At 41.6% G+C, this 22,763-nt stretch overlaps 1 protein-coding gene across 12 annotated transcripts in view; it reads right to left on the bottom strand.

The window, feature by feature from the left end:
- PTPRT (protein tyrosine phosphatase receptor type T) overlaps nt 1-22,763 on the bottom strand; it is a 1,113,287-nt gene that overhangs the window by 199,156 nt on the left and 891,368 nt on the right. For all 12 annotated transcript variants that reach the window (XM_043479842.1, XM_043479836.1, XM_043479841.1 and 9 more), the window contains exon 13: nt 10,027-10,063. In XM_043479842.1, the coding sequence (XP_043335777.1) occupies nt 10,027-10,063 (37 nt within the window). The remainder of the gene's footprint in view (nt 1-10,026; nt 10,064-22,763) is intronic.

Raw genomic sequence — 22,763 nt, forward strand, 5'->3', positions numbered from 1 at the left:
TAAAGTCTTAGTTTGGTTGGCAGACCCAGAGGAACCTCCCTACCTTAGTGGGAATGCTCAGGTACAAGGGGTAGGAACAGAAGTATATCTGGATACTGGGATGGGACAAGGTTTTCCCAGTGGGTGGAGTAGCAGAGGTGATGGATCATTGGTCTCAGCAGGACACAAAAGGAAGAACAAGAGGAAAAGGAGTCATATATTTAGCGCTAGAGATCTGGTATTTACTGGTGCCTGGTCCATTTACCCTTAGGCATATGAAAGAATCTCAGTCACCAAGAAAGTTGAAGAGACATCAGTCATTTCCAAGAGAGGTATTTAAGATCCAGGTTACCATCTCCATTTTTATTCTTCCCCCTCTGAGGCCAATGAGGTCCTCTTTGAGGTCACTAATATTCTAGATGACAAGACAACAAAGAAACCTTTGTGGCATTGAGCTACTGAGATTAAGGTATTCAGCTACTGCAGCAAAGCCTAGCCTATCCTGACTAATCCAGCAGAATAAAAGATAGAAGTCCCTTGCTTTCTCCCCTATCATCTGGTCCCCCTATAGTATGGCATTTTTGCTTGAAGATTCACAAACCTTCTACCTTTACAGTTTCCAGGGTTTGTTCATATATACACACGCCAGCCATTAACAAAAACATGGAGACCATGTAAAGAAGAAGGAGGTTTGAATCCTGAGTGCCTCAGACTTCCTTTCTGATCATTTTTTCTTCTAAAGCAATGGATATTGAGTGGGAAGAGATGCTGATGGGATAAAGATGGCACTGGAACAGATTAACTTGAAAATAAATTAATTTTTTGATTTATTAGCTTCAATACACTGTGGAAGTAAATAAAGTATAGGGCTCCTTGAGGCACCTCACCTTCTGCTCCAGATCCCAGGACTTAGCTTGGATACCACTGAAGACAGGCCAAAGATCCACCACACCCTAAAGGTTCTACTATCAGCTATTACTGGAAAAGAGGCACGGGAAGTGGTTAACAAAATAGAAGACAGAAGACCTTAACAGTGGCTAGTAGAATCTCACCCAGTCTGTAGTATGGACAGGATTCAAAATGGTGCCATGGAAATACCATGAGCTTTGGCATTACATCTGAGTGGCAATTCTGAGGGACCTTAAGTTCCTCACTTAACCCATTTGAGTTTACACAGCTTCATTCCTTAAGTCAGGGTAATAATGATGACCACTATTCATTTAGTGTGTACTACATGACAGGATTTACTTCTGTCATTGCATTGTAGACTCAGGTGAACACACAGCCCTCTGACTTGCATATAATAGGTGGTTAATTTTTGCTAACACCCCCAACAATCCACTGATGAACCATCAGAGAAAGCTCTAATGGAACTTAATTCTTTTTTATTTCTAGTCCTCATCTCTAGCCTAGCCACATTTTCCCCCTTGCCTTGACCTCTCATTTTAAAAGGGCCACAATTCCTTTTGTAAGATGCAGTGATGTTGGAAAGTCAGATCTGAGCTAAAATCAACTTGGGTGCCTCAGGTCTTAAGTAGATCATTCTCACTTCAGGGTCAGAGGGATGAAATAAGACTCCCCAGGAACATGCTTGAAGGACAAGCACTGGTCTTGGCTTTTGTTTTCTGGACTCTATGTACCAGCTTTGCTTTCCTGAGTGGGGTATGGAATGCATTTGTGTGTTGGGGAGGAAAGAAGTGTTTTGAGGAAATCTAGAGAGTAAAAGGTGGGGGAAGGACAGAGAATACTAGAGAGATGTACCAGTTGCTGTAGCAAGAAAAATGTTTAACAGTTGGGATACTTAAAGGTCCTCTTTAGGTTCTTTTATGGTATACATATGATATAATCCTCTTATTTCATCTTGTCACATAACTTTTAAGAAAAGCCACATCATTCCATTGGCATTTTAGGGTCTAGAAGATGCTGGCAGGAGGTGGGGGTGGGAGCAAAGCCAGAGGGACAAAGAGACCTTGTTACACTCAAGTAATTCTGAGAAGTCCAAGCATGGGAAATCTGTCTCCTATCCCTGCCCTGACCCCCAAATACACCGTGGGCTTTCTCCTCGGAAAGTCTGGCAGGATTTCTAAGGACTGAACAATAACCAAGAGCTTTCCAATGGATGTACTCACTATTTTCTAGCCTCTCACAAGTGATCCTTCATTACAGTCCCTACTTCCAACTGCCATAGCTAAATTGGAGCACCCTGTGATTCCGAGTTCCCCCTGAAATTGCTGGGCCGATGACAAGAAGAGGAAAAGTGCCAGAGTCAAAGGTCAGCAAGTGCACGAGCATCTTACACTCAGTCAATGAAAGATATTATTGCTATGCAGGATCTCACCCAAACACAATGGCCTGTAGATGAAGAGGCTAAGTGCTCAGAGCCAAGGCCGGCATCATTCCTGTCTCCTCTCAGTTTCTGCATTTTGAATCCAGCCTGAGTCTCTATGAGAAGCGACTATGGTTCAGGTTTTGGTTTTCTTTCTTGGGGAAGAGCAGAAAAAGGACATATGCTTAGTAGCTGGGTCTCTAGGTCTCAAAGAAGACTCAGAAGAAGGAAGAAAGGAAGCTCATCTGGATGATGGATCATCTCGATTTCTTGACCTTTTATGTGCATTATCCCAAGTAATCAGGGGAAAGAACTAATGATCTTAGGCCTAAAAGTGACTCCTGGAGGCTGTGACTTGTCCAAGGTCCAATAGGTAAATTTTGGAGTGGGATTTGAATCCAAGTGTCTCTGATTCAGCATTATTTCAAGCAAGTTCTTGAGGAAGCTTTATATAAAATAGAACCTTCCATACAGAACCGGATCAACAGGGGAGGGGAGGGTAGATAGTGGGTATTTCCTAGCTGATAGTAGACAATGCCTACATCTCGTTTGGCTTCTCACATCACCTGTGGCAGACTATTCTTGTAGCTAAAAAAGCCATGGACACATCACTCCCCTCGTGGGCCCCAGTCTTGGCATCTGTGAAACGAGGACATCTCACTGGAGAATGGCTATTTATTGTCCCTGTAGGGGCAAGAATCCATTAGGAAGAGAGTGGAGAAAAGGCAGGATGAAATGTTCTACCTCAGGCTTAGCCATTATAAAAAAGAAACCAGGCTTACAAAAGACTATCGCCCCCGCCTCCTGTTGCCCTTGGACAATGGTTTTAGTCCATCATCACCCCCACGAGGCAGCAAGGGACTATCAGTGACACTGGCCCCTTATCTCCTGCTTCATTAGCCTGGAGTTCGGCTTTCAGCACCTACTCTGAGGGGGTTGTTTTAATGGGATCGTTAGAGAGTGTTTACCAGATTAAAACTGTGACTTTCTTCTGCAAAAGCAACTCTGCAAATGGCTTTATGGGTTTCCGGATTTATTTTGTCTCAATGACTCGGCTCAGTTTGCAAATCAAATCAAAGCTGATTTTTCTAACTGCCACTTGGGCACACCCCGCGGGAGTCTGCGGAACCAGCTGTGCCGCCTTACAGGCGGGCGCCTGAGGCGGGGGTGAGGTCGCCTGCTGGCAGCCACAGAGGTTCCCACGGAGAGACAGCGGGCCAGCAAGGACTTGACGGAACCCACCGGGGGCAGGGGGAACAAGTCTGAGGAGGCCAAGTTTATTTTCTGGAAGGAGAAAAGGCAGATTCATGTGGCTCCCAAAGACTGAATGGAAGAAACAAGAGGGAGCCAGTCTGAACCCCTGATATTGAGGCTCCCTGCAACTGAAATGCCCAATGGTGGGAGATACTCCCTCGGGGAGTAGTGAGGTCTCTGTCACGATAGGTACCCAAGCAGAGCTTGCCTGGTCTTTTCATTAGTGGGGGCTATAGGTCATGCGGCTGATCCCTACCTCTACCACTGTTACTCCTATCTCCAAAGACTCCTGCAAGGGGTGCCACTTCCTCTGGAGCGACCGGAGAGGAAGGGGAGGGTAAAGGAAGGGAATACCAAGGACTGATTTTGATGGGGGAGGAGGCAGAAATTCTGATCTTCTCGCCTCAGAGCAGAAAAACTTTGGAGAAATTTACACTTCACCGGGGATCTAGCCTAGACTTAACTCTGACAACTGACTCTCACTGAGCCTTCTCCCTCTTGCTTTTACAGATTTCGTCCAAGAGCCCTCCCTCAATACATCCCATGCACCCAAAACCCCGCCTCAGGCTCTGCTTCTCGGGAATCTGCCTTAAGACGCTCCCATTCTTCACCTGCTCACTGATAAACTCCTCTTCCCCACAATGGGCTGAACTTCTGCTCTGATTCCTCTCAATATGCAAAGTTAGTAACGGCCGACCCCTGGCTGAGGAACAAGGTAAAGAAGAATGTGAATCTGTGCACACAAGCTCATCAGTGAAAAAGACACAACCTCACCGGTGAAAAAGACTGCCTTTCCAGCCTTTTGAAATGAACCTGTCCTAATCCTAGCATTAAATCTAGCAGCTAATACAAACTTTCTGGCGATAGACAGGGAGGCCTGGCGAGCTGCGGTCCATGGGGTCGCAAAGAGTTGGACAGGACTGAGCAACTGAACTGAACTGAATATAAACTTCCACGCCACAGTCCTTTAGCAGTGCCTTCAGCTGGAGGTTCTGCCCCAGCTCTATAAATAAATACTGCCCCCTGGTGGTGTGTGAATCCACCCATCAGACTCTTGGTAAACACAGGGGACTTGGCTCTTCCCAGGGAGTCTGGGCCAAAAGTGTGGTTCCTTTCACAACTAGTCAGCTAGCTTCTCAAATGCTACCCTCACGCTGGATATGACTCAGTTCCCAGGGGTGGCTGAGAAGGGGTGGGGACAGGACCAGGAAGCACAAAATCTCTCACGTGCACCCATCCTAGAGAAGTGAGCCCCAGGGGTGTCCCAGGGATTTGGCTCTGATGCCACCTGTCCTCACTCAGTACATCTCACTTCTCTTTAGAGGCACTGATCACAATCATAACTCCACCACTGTCTCTTACGATCATTTACTTCATGTCTGTTTCCATATTCAATTATGAACTTCCTGAGGATAGGAAGCAAGACTGTTGGTTCATTGAAAATCCCCAGTTCCTTACAAGGACCTGGCTCATAGGTGCTCAGTGAGTGAGCTAACCACGAGAGACATAATGGTCATCAACCATGATTTTCTAAAAATTTTCAGAACAATTTACAGTAAATAAAAATCCATTTATATTTATGTTATCATTCAGTCCTCATAACAAACTGAGATTTTGGTGTGTTGGAGGTGGCTTGCATCAGCTTGCTACAGAAGAAATGTTGCTGAAGATTCAGGACATTTCTTATAAGCCAGCTGTTAAGCCATCAATAACTTGATATTGGATTTGTAGGGATATTTACACCCTAGAAATGGACAAAGACTACAAATAAAAGACTTTTCCAAAGAGTGGGTTTATCAGCAAACCACAGGCAGTAAGTACATTCAAAAGTTTTCTGCAAATGGGTAGATTATGTTGTTGTTCAGTCACTAAGTTGTGTCCAACTCTTGGCGACCCAATGGACTACAGAACGCCAGGCCTCCCTGTCCTTCACTATTTCCCAGAGTTCACTCAAACTCATGTCCATTGTGTCAATGATGCTGTCCAACCATCTCATCCTCTGCCATCCCCTTCTCCTCCTGCCCTCAATGTTTCCCAGCATCAGGGTCTTTTCCAATGAGTTAGCACTTCACATCAGTGGCCAAAGTATTAGAGCTTCAGCTTTAGCATCAGTCCTTCCAATGAATGGGTAGATGGGGATCACTTCATTTTATTTTTTAATTTTTTGACCACCCTGTGTGCCATACAGGATCTTAGTTCCCTAACCAGGGATTAAACCTGTACCCCCTGCATTGGGAACACAGAGTCTTAACCACTGGACTGCCAGGGAAGTCCTTGGATAAATAGGGGTGCTCTGAGTTTCAGGAAGAGGGGATAACACCCTCAGGATCTCTGAGTCTTGCTGCAGTGAGATGCTGACCAAATGCATTCCCTCATCTCAGTAGGCACTGTTCGAGGGACAACGATGTGCCAAGAACTTCCTGCCATGGCCAAATGTGACTGGGAAATCAGTGACGAGGACCAAGCAGTTCCTCATCAGAGCTCCCCTCAACAGCAGCAGGGCTGGCACCTACCCCAGGAGGCCTGGCCCTGCCCAGGACCTGATGCTCCACCACCATGTAGGGTCTGGGAAGGGCGCTGCTGCCACAGACCCAGCATCTGGTTTGCAGGGGTGGCCCTCTGCATTTACCCCCTGCCCTGGGATCCTTTCATAGATTAAGCAGCCTTGCTTTGCTTCTGCACGAACCAGAGCCACATCTGGACCTCAGCCTGCCTCTGGGGCCCACTTTGGCAGGGCTGGTTCCTACTCCCTGCACACCCCTCAGGACTATTGGGATCACACTGTGAATTGTGAGCAGTGAGAGGCTTCACTGGGAACCGTGTGGACACTGCCCCTAACTGCACAGGGCTGGCTATGGCTTTGAATTCAATTCCCCCAGATTCATATGTCAATGTCCTAACCTTAGACTGTGGCCTTATTTGGTAACAGGGTCCCTGTAGAGGTGGTTAGTTGAGTTAGGATGAGTCATACTGGAGTAAGGTGGACCCTCAATCCAATATGATCAGTGTCCATACAAAAGGGGAGAATTTGGACAGACATGCAGAGGAAAAGCACCATGTGAAGATGAAGGCAGAGATGAGGTGAGGCATCTACAAGCCAGAGAGTGCCACTGATGGCCAGCAAACCCCCAGAAGCCGGAGAAAAGGCAGGAAACAGCCTCTCCCTCACACCCTTCAAGGAGCCAACCTTTCTGACATCTCGATCTTGGATTTCTAGCCTTCAGAAGCGTGAAACAATACATTACACTTTGTTTAAGTCACTTAGTTTGTGGAGCTCTGCAGTCGCTGAAAACGAACACAGGTCCCCGGCTTTGCAGACCTCCAGACTGGCAGTGCTTCATTAGAGCTTGGGTGACGAACAGTGACATTATAGACAGACCAGGGTGAGAGGTGCATGCTAGCGCCAGGGAGTCTGTCTAAAATTGATAGAAGGTGGACTGGGCTTCTGGTCAGGTCACAATGACCCCGAACAGCTCAGGCTGTTCCCTTCTGAGTAGCAGCCCTCCCAGTTCCATGGAACTCACACAGCTGATCACAGACACTGTCTGGACTCACTGGGGTCAGGGACAGGACATCAGCAAGTTGTTTCATCACCAAAGCACTGGCCTCAAGCCTGCCCATGTGACCACTCTCCAGAGGCTGGCTGCCCGCTGGCAGACCCATGAGGAAAACGCCACAACGACAAAGAGGTGGAGGAGCTTTGAGGGAGACAGACGGGCCATGGAATCTGTCCCTGGAACTTGCTATATCCTCACTGCCTGCATGGTTCCCACCATCACACTTTCCTCTATTAAAAAGAAGAGCATTTTCGGCAAACCCATAAAGAGGGAAATTTGAGTGACAACATCAGGAAAGGGATGGGTCAAATATTGATGCCTGGACTTAGTTCCTTGATACACAGTCCCCATGGGCAGGGTGTGAATTCAGATAGGGTTCTCGTTCAGCTGACCCTGGATGCTCCAAGGGGACAGAGTAGACACTGATCAAATGTAGCTTTCCTTCCCTTTGCCTTTTCTCTGCATCATCAAGCATCCTGCTTATTTATCTCATGTGATGCTGAGAAGGAATAACTCCTTGGCCTGCGGGAGACCGGCATTTTGCATGCACTACCCAGCTCTCTACCCTACTGCCAAGAGCTGCTAAAGTCCAATTCTCTGGTTGGGGTGATGGCCCTCACTGCACTGGAAAACAAAGGCATGGAAGCCTGGAATCCACATCTGACTCCTGAGTCCTCTGAGCCCTGCCTGGGCATGGCCAGCTGGGTATTCATACTCATGAATGCATTCCCATCCTTTCGCCTGCCACAACTGACACATGCACACAACACACTCCACTGAAGGCAGGTTGTATCCGAAACATCAAACAAGAAGAGAAATCCTTATGCTAAGAAGAAGGAGACAGCTCTTTCGCTCTAGTTCTTTAAAGCTCACATTAATCTCACACATCAGCAATGGTACCTGGAGAAACATGGCACGCTGTGCTCTCTATCTACATGGACAGTGGGTCCAGATATTGCCAAGAACATATACTTTTAATTATTCTCTCTCAGGGCTTCCCTGGTGGCTCAGTGGTAAAGAATCCGCCTGCCAATGGAGGAGACATGCGTTCAATCCCTGATCCAGAAAGATCCTGCATGCTGTGGAGCAATTAAATATGTGCGTCACAACTATGGAGCCTGTGGTCTGGAGCCGGGGAACCACAGCTATTGAGACCATGCACAGACCCAGCTCATGCTCTGCAACAAGAGAAGCCACCGTAATGAGAGGACCATGTGCTGCAACTAGAGAGAAGACCCCACTCACTACAACTAGAGAAAAGCCCGTGTAGCAGTGAAGACCCAGCACAGCCAAAAATAAATAACTAAATAATATTCTCACTCAAAGTCCCCACAGATACCTTTTGCCTGTCTGGTCACATGTTCTCAATTCCCAGTTCACATCATACAATTCAACAAACTCCCTTTTAGGGGGGCTTTATGTACCAGGGGGTGTTTTAGAACCCCACGCCCCCCGCAGGGGACAGCACTGCCATCAGCCTCTCCCGTGTCCAGGGGTCAGAAGCTCGCAGGGAGCCATGGAGCTTACTATCACAGGGAAGGTTTCTCTGTAAGTTTCCTGCCCGCTCCTGGGGGTTGCTGCAGATCCAGAGCTGTCTGGCCCGAGAGCAGAGCTATAGTGCTAGCCCATGGATAAGGGTCTTCTTTCTAGATGATCTGTTTTCTTCCGAGGAAAACTCTGTGGAGGCCCATAATTCATGCCCCTTTTGTTTGCAGGCCATCAATTCTCCTTGCCTCCCAAGCAGTATTTTATCTCTTTCTGTCCAGAAGCCTGAGCTCCCGAGAGAGAATACATTAGGGACATGCCGACCTCTCCTGACTTCTGTGAGAGCGGAGTGAGTTCTCATCACAGCGACCCCTGATTGCTTGTCTTCTTCCTCCTTTATCTTCTCTTTGCTGTCTACAAACTGATGTGACTTTCTTAAAAGTTATAAAACTAACGGGTGATAGGTCTTGGTGCATATTCTGTCAAATAACCATTAAATATTCCTCCCTCTCTCCCCCCGTGTTTTCTGCTATGTCTGCTTGTGCGTATGTATTCACATATGTATATACACACTTGAGCCACTGTCTTTGTCTATAGTTTATGCCTATTATTACATATCGACATATCTTTTTCACTGCTGTGGAAGTAACCTATGAAACCATATATGCTGTCAATAAATGCAGGGAATAGAATGAGTTGCCCAGTTCTAGTGTGTTTATGCAGGGAGGATAGCTGTTAAAAATATCAGTTCTATAACACAAAAGATAAACCTGATCTCTAACCATTCAACCTTGTAATAGGTTAAATGATAACAAACCATTCATTGATTTTTTTTTAAGAGTAATAAACAGAAACATGTACCAATTGAAAGAGCCAGGCAATTCAATAATAATTAGGGAAACAAAAAGTGATGAGACTGAACAATGCTGCCTTCGTTTTGGGGATAAGTATTAAAAATGCCAAATACACAACAATGCAGTGTTTGTTTTCCCATTATAGAAGGCACTAAACACTAATCACCTCATTTTTGAAAGCTATGTGGCAACTGAATAAAATACAAAACCAGAAGATTGGTCTAACTGACGTGCAAAAATATACTCACATAAACATAGACCCAAATACAATGAAAACATAGAGTGGAAGAATTTTGAGTAAATTTATATTTACCACTGATTAATGTACCAGTCTGTACATCCCTCCATCCTTCCATTGACTAAACAAATATGTTTTGAGCTCTTCCTATGCTTCAGGCACTGTGTTATTAATATGTACCGTAAGTATATAATAATACCTAGATGCAAATGACTCCAGTGAAAATAACAATTCTTTCCTGTTATTTTTAGTCACTGTTGCCTAAAATTTTCGTGTGTTGCTACAGAGAGAAGTACTTCAATAGCTAAAGACAGACAGAACATGCCAACATACCTTTTGTAGCCAGGCGGACACAATTGATTTTGGTCTCCTGTGAATAACAAAAGTAAGATTCCGGTTAATTTGTTGTGGGTTTGGTTTTTTAATATATGCAAAAATATATGTATACATATTTGCATATATAGGCTTGCATTTGTATTTTTAATTATAATTTAATATTTGTCCCTTCCATGTTTTAATTCTATTTCTTCATTTATTTTCACACTGGTGTTACTTCCACTTCCTGGCTCTCATCACCTTATCAGCTTCTTCCCCGGACAGAACTACTTCATAATTACTGCCCAGCACAGAACAATAACCATAACACTAAGTGAGTACACTGTGGCATGTGTGAGCTTCACTCAGTTACATGGGTTAGTAGGTGGTATCAAGGGCATCTTTGAGAAGCTTAATGGGATTGCTGGGTCATATGGTTCTATTTTTAGCTTTTTAAGGAACCTCCATACTGTCCTCATAGTGGCTGTATCAATTTATGTTCCTACAAACAGTTGAAAAGGGTTCCCTTTTCTGCATACTCTCTTTAGCATTTATTATTTGTAGACTTTTTGGTGATGGCCATTCTGACCAGTGTGAGGTGATACCTCACTGTAGTTTTGATCTGCAGAATCCAATGCTTGTCTTGCTAATGCCCACATGTAAAGAACCACTGCATCTTGAAGGCACTGTATTAGTCAGGATTAGTTTAGTTTAGTTGCTCGACTGAGGGTCCACCTTACTCCAGTGTCCCACTCTTTGCGACCCCATGGACTGTAGCCTGCCAGGCTCCTCTGTCCATGGAATTCTTCAGACAAGAATACTGGAGTGGATTGCCTTTCCTTTCTCCAGGGGATCTTCCTAACCCAGGGATTGAACTAGCATCTCCTGTGTCTCCTGCATTGCAGGTGAATTCTTTGCCATCTGAGCCAACAGGGAAGCGTTAGTCAGAAATATGCAGAAGTAATAAAATCCATGAAATCCAGGGGCTACAAACAGCAAAAGTTTATGTTCCACTCAAACCACATGTCCAATATAGGAGTATGGTGGGTTGGAGAGGGAGCTGGTGGTGGTGGCTGGAGGATACTGTCATAACTGTAGCCACTCAAAGACCAACGCTGCTACCTCCATTTTAATATAATGCTTCAGTGTTCCCTGAGGCTGGAGAAAGGGATGATGATGAGTTTAGTAAGAACTGGCAACTAAAGGCTTGACATTAGAAGTAACGCTTTTACTTTGACACAGGTTCCATCAGCTAGAGCGAGTCAAAGGGCCATGCCTGACTTCATTGACACAGGAATTGGAGTGCTCCAGGAACCAAAAAGAGAAACAATGGTAATGTCTACAGCAGAGTCTATTTCATCCATGCACACCTCTGAATGCTAGGAACTGTCCCTCCTATCAAACCCAAGTATGATTCCCTAGTGGTCTTGATTTTGTTCTGTAGCCCACAGAAAGTCTGCCTTTGCTTGTGTAGAAAAGATGTCTGGATACTGAAAGACAGTTCTCAAGTTCATTAACATTCTTCTTCAACAATTCCTCATATGATGAAAGTTCAAGTCCTCTGAACCAAATTAATGCTCATCTCAGGACATCCTCCAGTTTGTCCCTCTTAATGAGAAGGGACCAGAACATGAAGCAACAGTCTGTGTGTAGTCTTGTCAATATATGATTACCTAGATTATCACTATTTTCAATTTTTTTCTTACTTAAACTGGGCTTCTAATAACATAGCCAACATTTCGCATTTTCATTGATCACAGTGAATGTATCAGCAACTCTTTCCCACCAAAAAAAGAAAAAAATTTGCCTGCTTCTACATATATATGTGGTCCTATTATGAAACTCAAGCACAGAGTCTAACTTGGAACTGTCAAAGTCTATCATCTTTGATTCGGTGACTAGAGCCTATTACCATATTATCTTCACTATCTGCAAAGTTTGGGGACATGATTTTTCAACTTTATCCAGATCAATAATATAAGTAGTAACCTAGAAAATGCCAATAACAGACTCAGTGGCATGCACTAGAATCCCTCTTCCAGGTTGGCATTCACCTGTTCATCAGAATTTCTGGTTGGTTATGCAACAGTTACTTGCTGCCTCAGTTGCTTAAGAACTCAGACTGTACTGCTGTATTTTTCCAAAAACATAGCTTGAGAACAGGGTCAAAATCACTTCAGATACTGATGCTCTGTCTACTGCATTTCCCCAGTCAGTTCAAGAACTATCTTAAAGAAAGAAGGTTGGGTTGACATGACTTGTTCTTTGGAACAAGTGTTTCCTTTTCTTTTTTTTTTTCTGTGCTGAAAGTTTTCCTTTTTAAAATAAATAAATGTTTTATTTTAAAAAATGGAAAATGCAGAAATGTTAAAAGAACATGACATATTATGATTCAAATACATGAAATATTCATTTGAAATGTGCTTATATTTCAAGAAAAAAGAATTTTTTTTTTTAAAGAACATATCCAGGAGACAGAAAGAAGGAAGAGAAAAAAGTAGAACTCTCTAAATGAGATGGGATGAATTGGGAGAGTAGCACAGACATATGTACATACTATGTGGAAAATAGATAGCTAGCAGGAAGCTGCCGTAAAGCACAGGGAGCTTAGCTCAGTCTTCTGTAATGACCCAAGTGGGTGGGATTAGGAGGGAGGCGATGTACATAGCCATATAGCTGATTCACTCTGTTGTACACCAGAAACTAATACAACTTTGCAAAGCAATGATACTCCAATAATAAAATTAAAAAATGGGATGCCAAAAAAGCTCAAGACACAAATGACTTAAAACTTAAAAATGATGATAAAAGTGAGCAAACTAATTTTTTGCTTGTTTGTTTTCATGTTTGGAGACAGGACAAAGTTCTTCAACTCCTGTTGGCTTCCATGTTCTGTTCTCTGGTTTAAACAAAGGCCAATGAACTGGGCACTGAGATGGCTAAAGAAGAAAGCACGACATCCAGAGAACTGAGAAATTGTGATGGATGGGAAGTGCCAAGAGATAAGAAAGTGCTCCAACTTTATACTAATACAAAGAAAAAAAAAGATTTTGCAAGTACTGTATCAGGAAACTTGCCAATTCTGTGCAAGACTGTTAAATATAGCAATGGGCAATATGGTGAGGTCTTCACTGATGGGGGTAATTTGTAAATATGTGTCTAGACTTTAAAGAGAGTCAACCTAATCTCTTTACATCTAAGAATCTATTCTCATGAAGTGACCTTAAATGCACAAGAAACTTTATATTCAAAGTCACTGCTTCAAGTATTCTTTATAAAAGTGAAAATGAAGAGGAATATACCTGCCTAACTCTATAGTCATGGTAAAGAAAGTGGAGGTCTCCCTACACAGTGGAGTTTTATAAGGCTGATAATGAAAATGATTGAGACCTATGCAATAACATGAAGTAATACACATAAGAAAATAATAAATGAATAAAGCACAGTTTTTATTCAACATGCCAATCTAACCATTTAAAAAATAAGTCCTAAAGGAAATATACTAAATCTTAAAAATGGTTGCACAGTGAAGTGTAACATATTGATACATGCAGACAAACAATTTTAAATGCAGTTTACCAAATGTTTCACAAAGTAAACAAACACTTTATGACCAGCACCAGATCAAAACACCCAAAATTACCAGCACTTCAGAAAAACCCTTCATGTTCCTTCTGGGTCACTTCCTCCCCGCAAAGGTGAAGGTTAATGTGTCTTTTGTGGGACTCGATGGACATGAGTTTGAGTAAACTCTGGGAGTTGGTGATGGACAGGGAAGCCTGGTGTGCTGCAGTCCATGGGGTCACAAAGAGTTGGACATGACAGAGTAACTCAACTCAACTCATTTAAAAATGTGTCACAGTAAAGGGAATATTGGGTCACCACAATGGTTTATTCTACTGCCTTCTTCTTCACTGGATCATTTGTAGAACTTTCTAATTCTCCTTAGAATCATCTTCACTGCCAAAGCTGCATGCATGAAAGTGAGCCATTTCCTAACACTATGTCCTCCACCTGAATCTATTAAACTGTTTTCTATCATCTAAAGCACTTGTCTGATTATGTTTAACTCTCCTCGGCTCTCACAAACATGACGCTGACATATCTGTTTTCTCCCAAGTTCCTGACATCTTTAATTCCATACCCAATTTGTCTTTGTTGGTTAGAATCAGGTACAGAATAACAAAGTTCTGAGTCACTCCCTTGACCTTCTGGGTGATTGAACTGTTAGCAAGCAAGTCAGGAACATGCTGGAAATCCTGCATCCGAACACACAGGAAGTCTGGCCTGTGGACATTTACCCAATCAGTTCTGTAAAAAGGAAATGAGTACTTTCCTTGTGTCAGATTATATAAGGCTTTGGAAAGGGAAAAAGCATTCGGTGTATTCTCTGTTCCAGCCCCACAGTACAAGACAATTTCATGTTCCCATTATTTTAGCCTCACTCACATTCTACTTCCTACTCTAGACTTGCAAATCTGCACACAGGAACGTATCACCTTGGGGTAGAATATACTGTCCTAACTGTTGGGCTTCTGTTGAGACCTGCTTCTACTCAAGGATCTACTAGTGCTGGGACTTTTCCAGCAGTCCAGTGGTAAAGACTCCACACTTATCCAATGCAGGGGGCTCAGGTTCAATCCCTTGTCAGGAACTGAGAAACCACACGTTGCATGGCAGAGCCAAAAAGCTAAAAACAAAACAAAACAAAACAAAGAAAAAAAAAAAAAAACCAGGATCTGCCAGTGCTGTGCAATAGAGCAGCTCATTGCTCCTCTCTGTGGCTCAATTTTCCCACCAATCAAATGACAGAGGAAGGGATGGGGAAGGACACATGGGTAGAGTAGGTGGGATATTCTAAGGTTGCTTCCAGTTCTTTCAGTACACCATCTTCTTGACATCATATCATATCCTCCATCTCACAACAACTGGGCTTTTTTTTTTTTTTTTAAATCAAAATGCCTCATACCTATACCTACTTACCTACTTATAACCTCCATTTAGAGACTAGGCCATGTCTGACTCATTCAACTATCCACTTATCCATCCATCCTTCAACTACTTACTGAAATTATAGGCTATCTAATTGAAGGGCTTATAGGAACTGCTGTCTATTATCCAGGAGGACTTAGGTTATATTGTACTGACAACCTGGTCAAGAAGCCCCTGTACCTGGGGAATACATAAAATTCTCATTGCACTATCAGACTGCCCTACTTACTAAGATGGGGATTTAGCCCTGATCTCATCATTTTCAAAGACTTTTCCCAGTTGCCCTAACTAATATTTTTGCCTTCTCTAAAACTAAGCTGTCTCAGCTAATATGATGAGATTTAGCCCTAACCCCAGAGTCTTTCTACAGTTTTCACATCTTCTTAGGCTTGTGCCTTCATTTTTCTCTAAGACAGGGACCCCCACTTAACTCCTCATTCATTTGGTCAGTCAATGAACAAGTATTCATTGATATGATCATCACTGAAAATGTTCATCATTACTGAATGATCATTACGTGCCAGGCACTGTGCTGCATACATAGGGAAAGCAGAGCAGACATGGTCCCCGTCCTCATGAAGCATGCAAACATTATCTTTCTAATACTTGCAGCAAACATCAGAGAACTATTCTCATGAGTAAACACCTGATTACAAGTTGCAATAAACACTATTAAGAGAAGTGTTCAGTGCTATATATGTGTCCAGAAGATGACAAGGGATGTGGGTGGGAATGAAAGAGAGCTTAACACCTTGAGCAAGAACTAATTAACCTAATACCTGGAAAATAAGTATCACAGAAGGGTGTCCCAGACTCAGGGACAGAAGCACAAAGGCCTGCGAGTGGGAAAACACGAGGTACAGTCAAAGACATAAAGAAGTCTGGGGTGTTTACATCATCATGAAGTACTCAGAGAATGAAATCAGATGAAGCTAGAGGCATAAGCTTGGTAGAGCCTTTTAGACTGTAGGGTTTTGGTCTATATTTTAAGAACAACAGACAGCTATCAAAGATTAATGAGCAAGAATAAAATTTTCAGACTTTTATTTTTTTAAAATGCAGAGGCTGCTATAGAGAGAACAGACTTACATTGCAAGACAAGCTAGTTGTTGGGGAGAGGGTGGTGGTGACGTCTAACTGAGAGATGCTAGTGTCTTGGACCAGGAGACTGGCTGCAGAGATCCTGCCTGCCTCTCACCTTTGGTAAGCATTTCTCGGCTCTGCTTGACCCGAGTCCTTCACCACTTCCCTCCTCCCCCCATGATTCTGGGGCTGATACACGTTGGGTCCTCAGTCTAGGCTCTCTGCAGCCCAATTTCCCATGATGCTTTTCCAGTGCCCTGACCCCTAAGCTGATGTTTGGCCTTGATGTGGCTCATTCACTTAGCATGACAGTCCCTGAAAGCATCAGTAAGGAAAAAAACAGAAAAGAGGAAGGCTCCCTTTTCCTAAGGTACGTGTTTTGAATACTGTATTTTTCATTCTTATAACAAGTCTGTGAGATGGATAGCACAATGCCCCACTTTTCTCTTCTTGTGAAACAAGATTAAATAAAATTTCCCAGGGTTTCTCAGATAGTAAGCTAAGCAAAATGCCCTTTAAGAAAATGGCCTTCTTTTCTGAGGTATCTGTTGGCAAATATGTCTTTGCCATGAGGTCAGAGGCCCTGCTTTCTTGGCTTGTCCACAGGCAGACAGTGATGATGGGGCAGGGTCATATTTTGAAAAACAGGCCAAGCAATTTGTATGAAGAAATTCTGTTTTGACCTGAAACAGGACCCTGAGAAATCAGAAAGCCAGTGATGGAAAAGGAAAGCAGAGATCTGCCTCTGGAAACTGAGCAGCCCAGAATCATTAGAACTAGGTCACCTGGTAGGCCCATCCTCTGGAGGAAAATGAGTGAGGGATGGCTTTTAAGGCATGAAAGGGACAGAGTGCCCTTTGAGATATAACTTCCTAACAAACACGTATGCTGCAATCTGCAAATCTGCAGTCACCAACAAGAGGCAAAGCAAAGCTGCAGGATGAAGGAGACTTGGCTGTTGGTGGCATATTCTTCTCACTGATAGGTGTTCATCACCAACCTGATCAGATTTTCCTGGAAGGCAATAGGCTCTACTTCAGGCAATAGCCATGGCCCTGACCCCAACTTTAGGGACTGAAACTCCCAAGTCATTTATTGCATTTTATAAATGCAAGCCATTTATTCAGAAAAGTCACTGTTAGACTCAAGTTCTGAAAATCTTTTGTGTTCTCTCTCTAGATGCAGACTCAATTGGCTTAACTCACTAGTGCTCTGGAACTTCCCTCAATCTGACTGCTCTCATCAAGGCCAATGAAGGCTTTCATATGGTCGGCTCTAAAAGTCACTTCTCCAACTGCACCATCCCTAATGTCTCATCACTATCAACTGCAACTGATCGCTTTCTCTTTGACTCTTTCTCCTCTTGCCTTTGAGATTACTCTACTCTCAGCTTTCTCTCTTACCTCACTGTCTGCTCCTAATCCTTTTTTTTTTTTAATTTAAATTTTATTTTATTTGGCCAGACATTTATCATCTGCTTGACCTCCAAATATTGGAGTGGTCTCATTTTATATCCTTCTTCATCTGTATCCCAATTTTCTCAATAAAAGGTTACATTTAGTTACAAGGCATTAAGTATTAAATCCTTAGGATATTCAAATTTCTAACAATGGTATTAAAAAGATTCAGGCACATATACCCACATACTTATAATAAATTTACAAATCTCCAAAAGAGAACTCTGTTACTCCCTTCCCTTCTATGCCAGGCCTTATATATCTACCAGTTTTCCCCATTTCAGTAAATGTAACCATTATCTATCCAGTTGATTAAGTAAAAAACCTGGGAGTCATCTCTGATTCTTCTAGTTCCATAATTTCCCACAAGCAATCCACAGTCAATTCCTGCTGACTCTTAATAGTTGAAGAAAATGGTAACCATCTAAAATCAAATCTCCCCACATATCTTTCAAAAAAACAACACAGGAAAACAAGAAAAAATAAAGCTATACATAATTCACAACTTCAATATCATTAAAATACACAGAACCCTCAAAACGTCATAGTCCCTGTTAGTAGAAAAACAAGCCCTGCAGTTGAATGAAGTATTTCTAAGGCTCTCATCACAAGCTTTTGTGGAGAGCCAGGGCTGTAAGGAAAAAACAACATGAAAGAGAAAAAGGTAAGCTGGTAGAGGTCATAAGGTTTTATAAAACAACCTTCAGAAAGACCAAGTTCCTATGTGTGAAAATTCTGAAAAAGAACCCTGCTAGAATAAGGAAATAACTACATGAAAACCTGAAAGCCATACATAATTCAAGGTGGTAATCTTCCATAGGCATCACTTATGGGGGGAAATAGGGTAAAAAGAAAGGAGAAGTGTCTCTGGGAGACTGGATAATGAAAAGTAAAGAGGCAAAAGGGGGAATTTTAAGACTCTACAATCATGAGAGAATAACAACAGTGACAACAAGTCAGAGAGCACACAGCCTGTCATTTCTCATGATACAAAAAACTCAGTCATCCATTAAAAAACACACACCACTACCTTATCAGAATACATAATCCTTTTTAAAATTTAAATTTTATTTTATTTGGCCAGACATTTATCATCTACTTGACCTCCAAATATTGGAGTGGTCTCATTTTCTATCTCTTTTCATCTATATCCCAATTTTCTCAATAAAAGATTACATTTAGTTACAAGGTTTTAAGTCTTAAATCATTATGAAACTCAAATTTCTGTTTCTAACACTGGTATTCCAGAGATTCAGGCTCACATATCCACCTACCACTGTGTTTCTGAACCTCAAATTTACAAAATGAATAAGTGGAAGGAACCAAATAAAGCTATTATATAAGAAGAAAACAGAAAATAAAGGTCAAAACATCCCAAGTGATAAAAATCCACCTCCTCTCCCAAAATTAAAAATCAGAAGAAAACTGTAACACAGTACACCAAACTGAATTAAATCTTCTCAAACAACTTTGAATTAGAAATGTAAATATTAACAACTGAAATCCATAAAGAATTAGGGAAAAAAAGACAATTGACTGAACTCAGAGGGGAAAAGAAAACAAAAACGAAAGCACTCAGAAATGAAGATTAAATGACAACATATCCAAGGGAAATTTTTAAAAAGGGGCATCGAAGAAAGAGAAAGACAACCAAGGGAATGAAAATGAGATCGAGAATAAAGTAACAAGGGTCCATGAAAAAGGGCTTAAAGAGAAGAGAAAGAAGATATGATATATGTATACTTGAAATCCCGGAGAAGGCAGATTAAGTAATTAAATAAGCAAAAATTTGTAACAAAAATCTGAGGAAAATGTATAAAGAGATGACCTGAGGCTACACCCTGAAAGGACTCAAAGACCTGAAAGATCTATTCCAACATCTTAGAAAAACTACTGAACTTAAAAAAAAAAAAAAATTTCAAAGACTTAAGGCAAATAGGATCAAACAATTTACAAGGGCAACAGAATTGGGCTATCATGAGCTGTCTCCAAAGCAACATACAGGACAAAAAATATGAAGCAGCATTTTCAAGAAACTAAAAGAAATTATGAACCAAGGATTTTATAGCTAGCCAAGTATTTGTCAATTATCAAAACTACAGAAAAACAACTTGCAACATTCAATCACTCAGAGATTCCTGTACTCATGAGTCTTCCTTGAGAAATATAACAGAAGATAAGCTTCATTCAACCAAGAGATGACTGAGGAAGTTTTGTCAAACAGCTTGATGGTAAGCGTTTAATATACTTAATTATATTAAGTGAATCTCAGCCTAAAAGAAGGTAGGGGCATGGTTGAAAGCAGAATATGTAAATGTATATTTGCTTGAAAATAATGCAGTAAAAATGAGAGGAGAAACAGGGAAAGAGAAGAAAGATGAGAGAAGAGTAGGTTCACTGACTGCTCTGTGGGCAACAGATGAAAGTCAACGCACACCATCAAACACTGACAGAGCAGTGACGCCTGCAAGATGGCAGAATACATCTGCACACTCGTCCTCCCAAAGAAACATCATTTTGACAACCATCCCTGGGTGAGAGTGCCTTTGTGGGAATTTGGAAGTCCACGAGAGAGGTCCCAGCCCCCCCAGTGGAGCAAAAAGTCTGATAACAGAAGCACTAAACAGTCATACTTTACACATGTCACCTTTCTCCCAAAGTGGCTCGGCTCAGTGCCATGAGAGACCCCATAGGGGAAACGAGAGCATCAAGAGTGACCCACTCCCCCAGCGATGCCAGATGCTGCCCAAGAGGCCTATTTCTATCATCTCAACCTGAAAACTGAGGGGATCAGCACGGATGAACAGTATGGCGCAGTTAGGACCTGGGAAAAGATAATGTAGTATATACGGATGATAGACTATTAATGACCTTAAAAAGTAGGAGAACCTGTTATTTGCAACAACATGAATGAGCCCAGAGGACACCAGACTGAGTGAAATGAGACAGACACAGAACAAATGCTGCAGGATTTCACTTTTACGTGGAACTGGGGAAAGTGGAACATATAAAAGCAGAGAGTGCTGGTTGCAGTGGCCAGAGCATAGAGGAAATGGGGAGATGCTGATCCAAAAGTTAACAGGATGCATAAGTTTTGGAGGTTTGTATATTACTTGCTTTTCATACTTGGAATTTGCTGGGAGAGTAGTACTTAAGATCTAAGTACTCTCACCACACACAATGGTGACTATGAGAGGTGATGAATTTGTTAATTAGCTTGATTATGACAATCATTTCACAATGGAAGGAAGGGTGAAGGGACAAATTAGGGGTATGGGATTAACATATACTAACTACTACGAATAAAACAGATGAGCAACAAGGATATACTGTATAGCTCAGGGAATTACAGCAATTATCTTGTAATAACTTATAATGGAGTATAATCGTCAAAAACATTGAATCACTATGCCGTACACCTGAAACTAATACAATATTATAAATCAACTGTACTTTGAAAAGAGTCCAAAACAAGCCATAATGTCCATCATGTTGTACATCTTAAATATACACAATTTTTATTTTTTAATTACACCTCAATAATGCTGGGGAAAGTGCTGGCAGGAAGAGGTTAAATAAGAAACGATAAAACACATTGAAAAGTATAAGAAAAAGATAACTATTAGAACAAAAATAAAAAGCTTTCTAAGCATCAAAAGAAATTTTAAAATAAAAGAGGAAAACACATCAGCAAGAATTACAAAATTAACATAGTAAACTATGATATAAAGAATATGTGATAGATTTGAAACCAAACAGATCAGTCACATTAACAAACGTGAATGGGTTTAACCCATATAATTACATGGGAAAGATTTCAAAGGTCTCATAAAGCAAGACCCAACTATCTGGTATATAGAGGGCTTCCCTGTGGCTCAGACAGTAAAGAATCTGCCTGCAATGCAGGAGACCTGGGTTCAGTGCTTGGGTGGGAAAGATCCTCTGGAGAAGGGAATGGCTATCAATATTCTTGCCTGGAGAATTCCGTGACAGAGGAGCCTGGCAGGCTACAGACCATGGGGTCACAAAGAGTCTGGCATGACTCAGAGACTAACACTTTTTATTTCACTTTCATATCTAAAACAAAGTCATTCTGAAAGGCAACAATAAAGGATTGAGAGAAAGTATAAATGGCAAAAAAAGAAAGAATAAACAAATGAACAAAAGAAAGCTATAGCAGTGATCCTGATATCAGAGTTATAAAAAGCAATTTTAAAAGTATATATATATATATATATAAAAGAACATTTTAATGTTAAATCCACAATTAACAAGAAAGGTAGCAGGCATGAGAATCTATGCACCAAAAGCCACAATGACACCTTTATGAAGTAAAAGGAGAAGAAGAGGATGACAGAGGATGAGACGGTTGGATGGCATCACTGCATCGATGGACATGAGTTTGAGCAAGCTCTAAGAGTTAGTGATGCACAGGGAAGCCTGGCGTGCTATAGTCCATGGAGACACAAAGAGACAGACACGGCTGAGTGACTGAACTTAACTGATGAAGTAAAAACTATAGAAGATACAATAATAATAGAAGACTACTGTCAATATAAGACAGATCAAGTGGCAAAAAAAAAAAAAGAAAAAGAAAAAATAGGCAAGGATACAGAGAGCTAAAATAATTAAGCAGATCTTGTGGCTATGTGTCAAACCATACAGCCTGATAGCAGAGAAAAGCCTTCTCCTATGAGCTTATGAAGCATTCAGAAAACTTACCATATATCAGCTAGTTAAGAAAGCATTGCTATGTTGAATAAAGTAGAAGTATTTTAAGAAATATTCCATGGTTACAATATAATAAAGTGATAAATTATTAAGAGTATGAAAAAAAAACCTGACTAGGTCCATTCACCTGGAAATTTACAAAATAATTTCTTTTGGCTAACTTCTAGGTGAAAGGGGAAATTGTAAACAAAAATTTAAATATTTATAAACAAAATGATGAAAACGCTACATACTGGAATCTATAAAAACCATTTAAAGCAGTGACTAAAGAATATCAGTAAAATGAAAGAAAGAAAAAAAATTTCCATCTAGAAAACAGGAGCATAGAAGGGAATAATAAAGGCAAAAGGTTATTGAAATAGAAAAGAAAAAGACACTAGAAAAAGGAAAAAAAGAGGAAACACCAATGTATAAGGAAATGGCAAGAAGGAAACAACCACTGAAAAAGAAGAAATTTTTAAAAATGAGACAACTTTTCAGACCTCTGAAAAT

This window comes from Cervus canadensis, chromosome 10 (genome assembly GCF_019320065.1).
Source record: "Cervus canadensis isolate Bull #8, Minnesota chromosome 10, ASM1932006v1, whole genome shotgun sequence".
NCBI classification, from domain to species: Eukaryota; Metazoa; Chordata; class Mammalia; order Artiodactyla; family Cervidae; genus Cervus; species Cervus canadensis.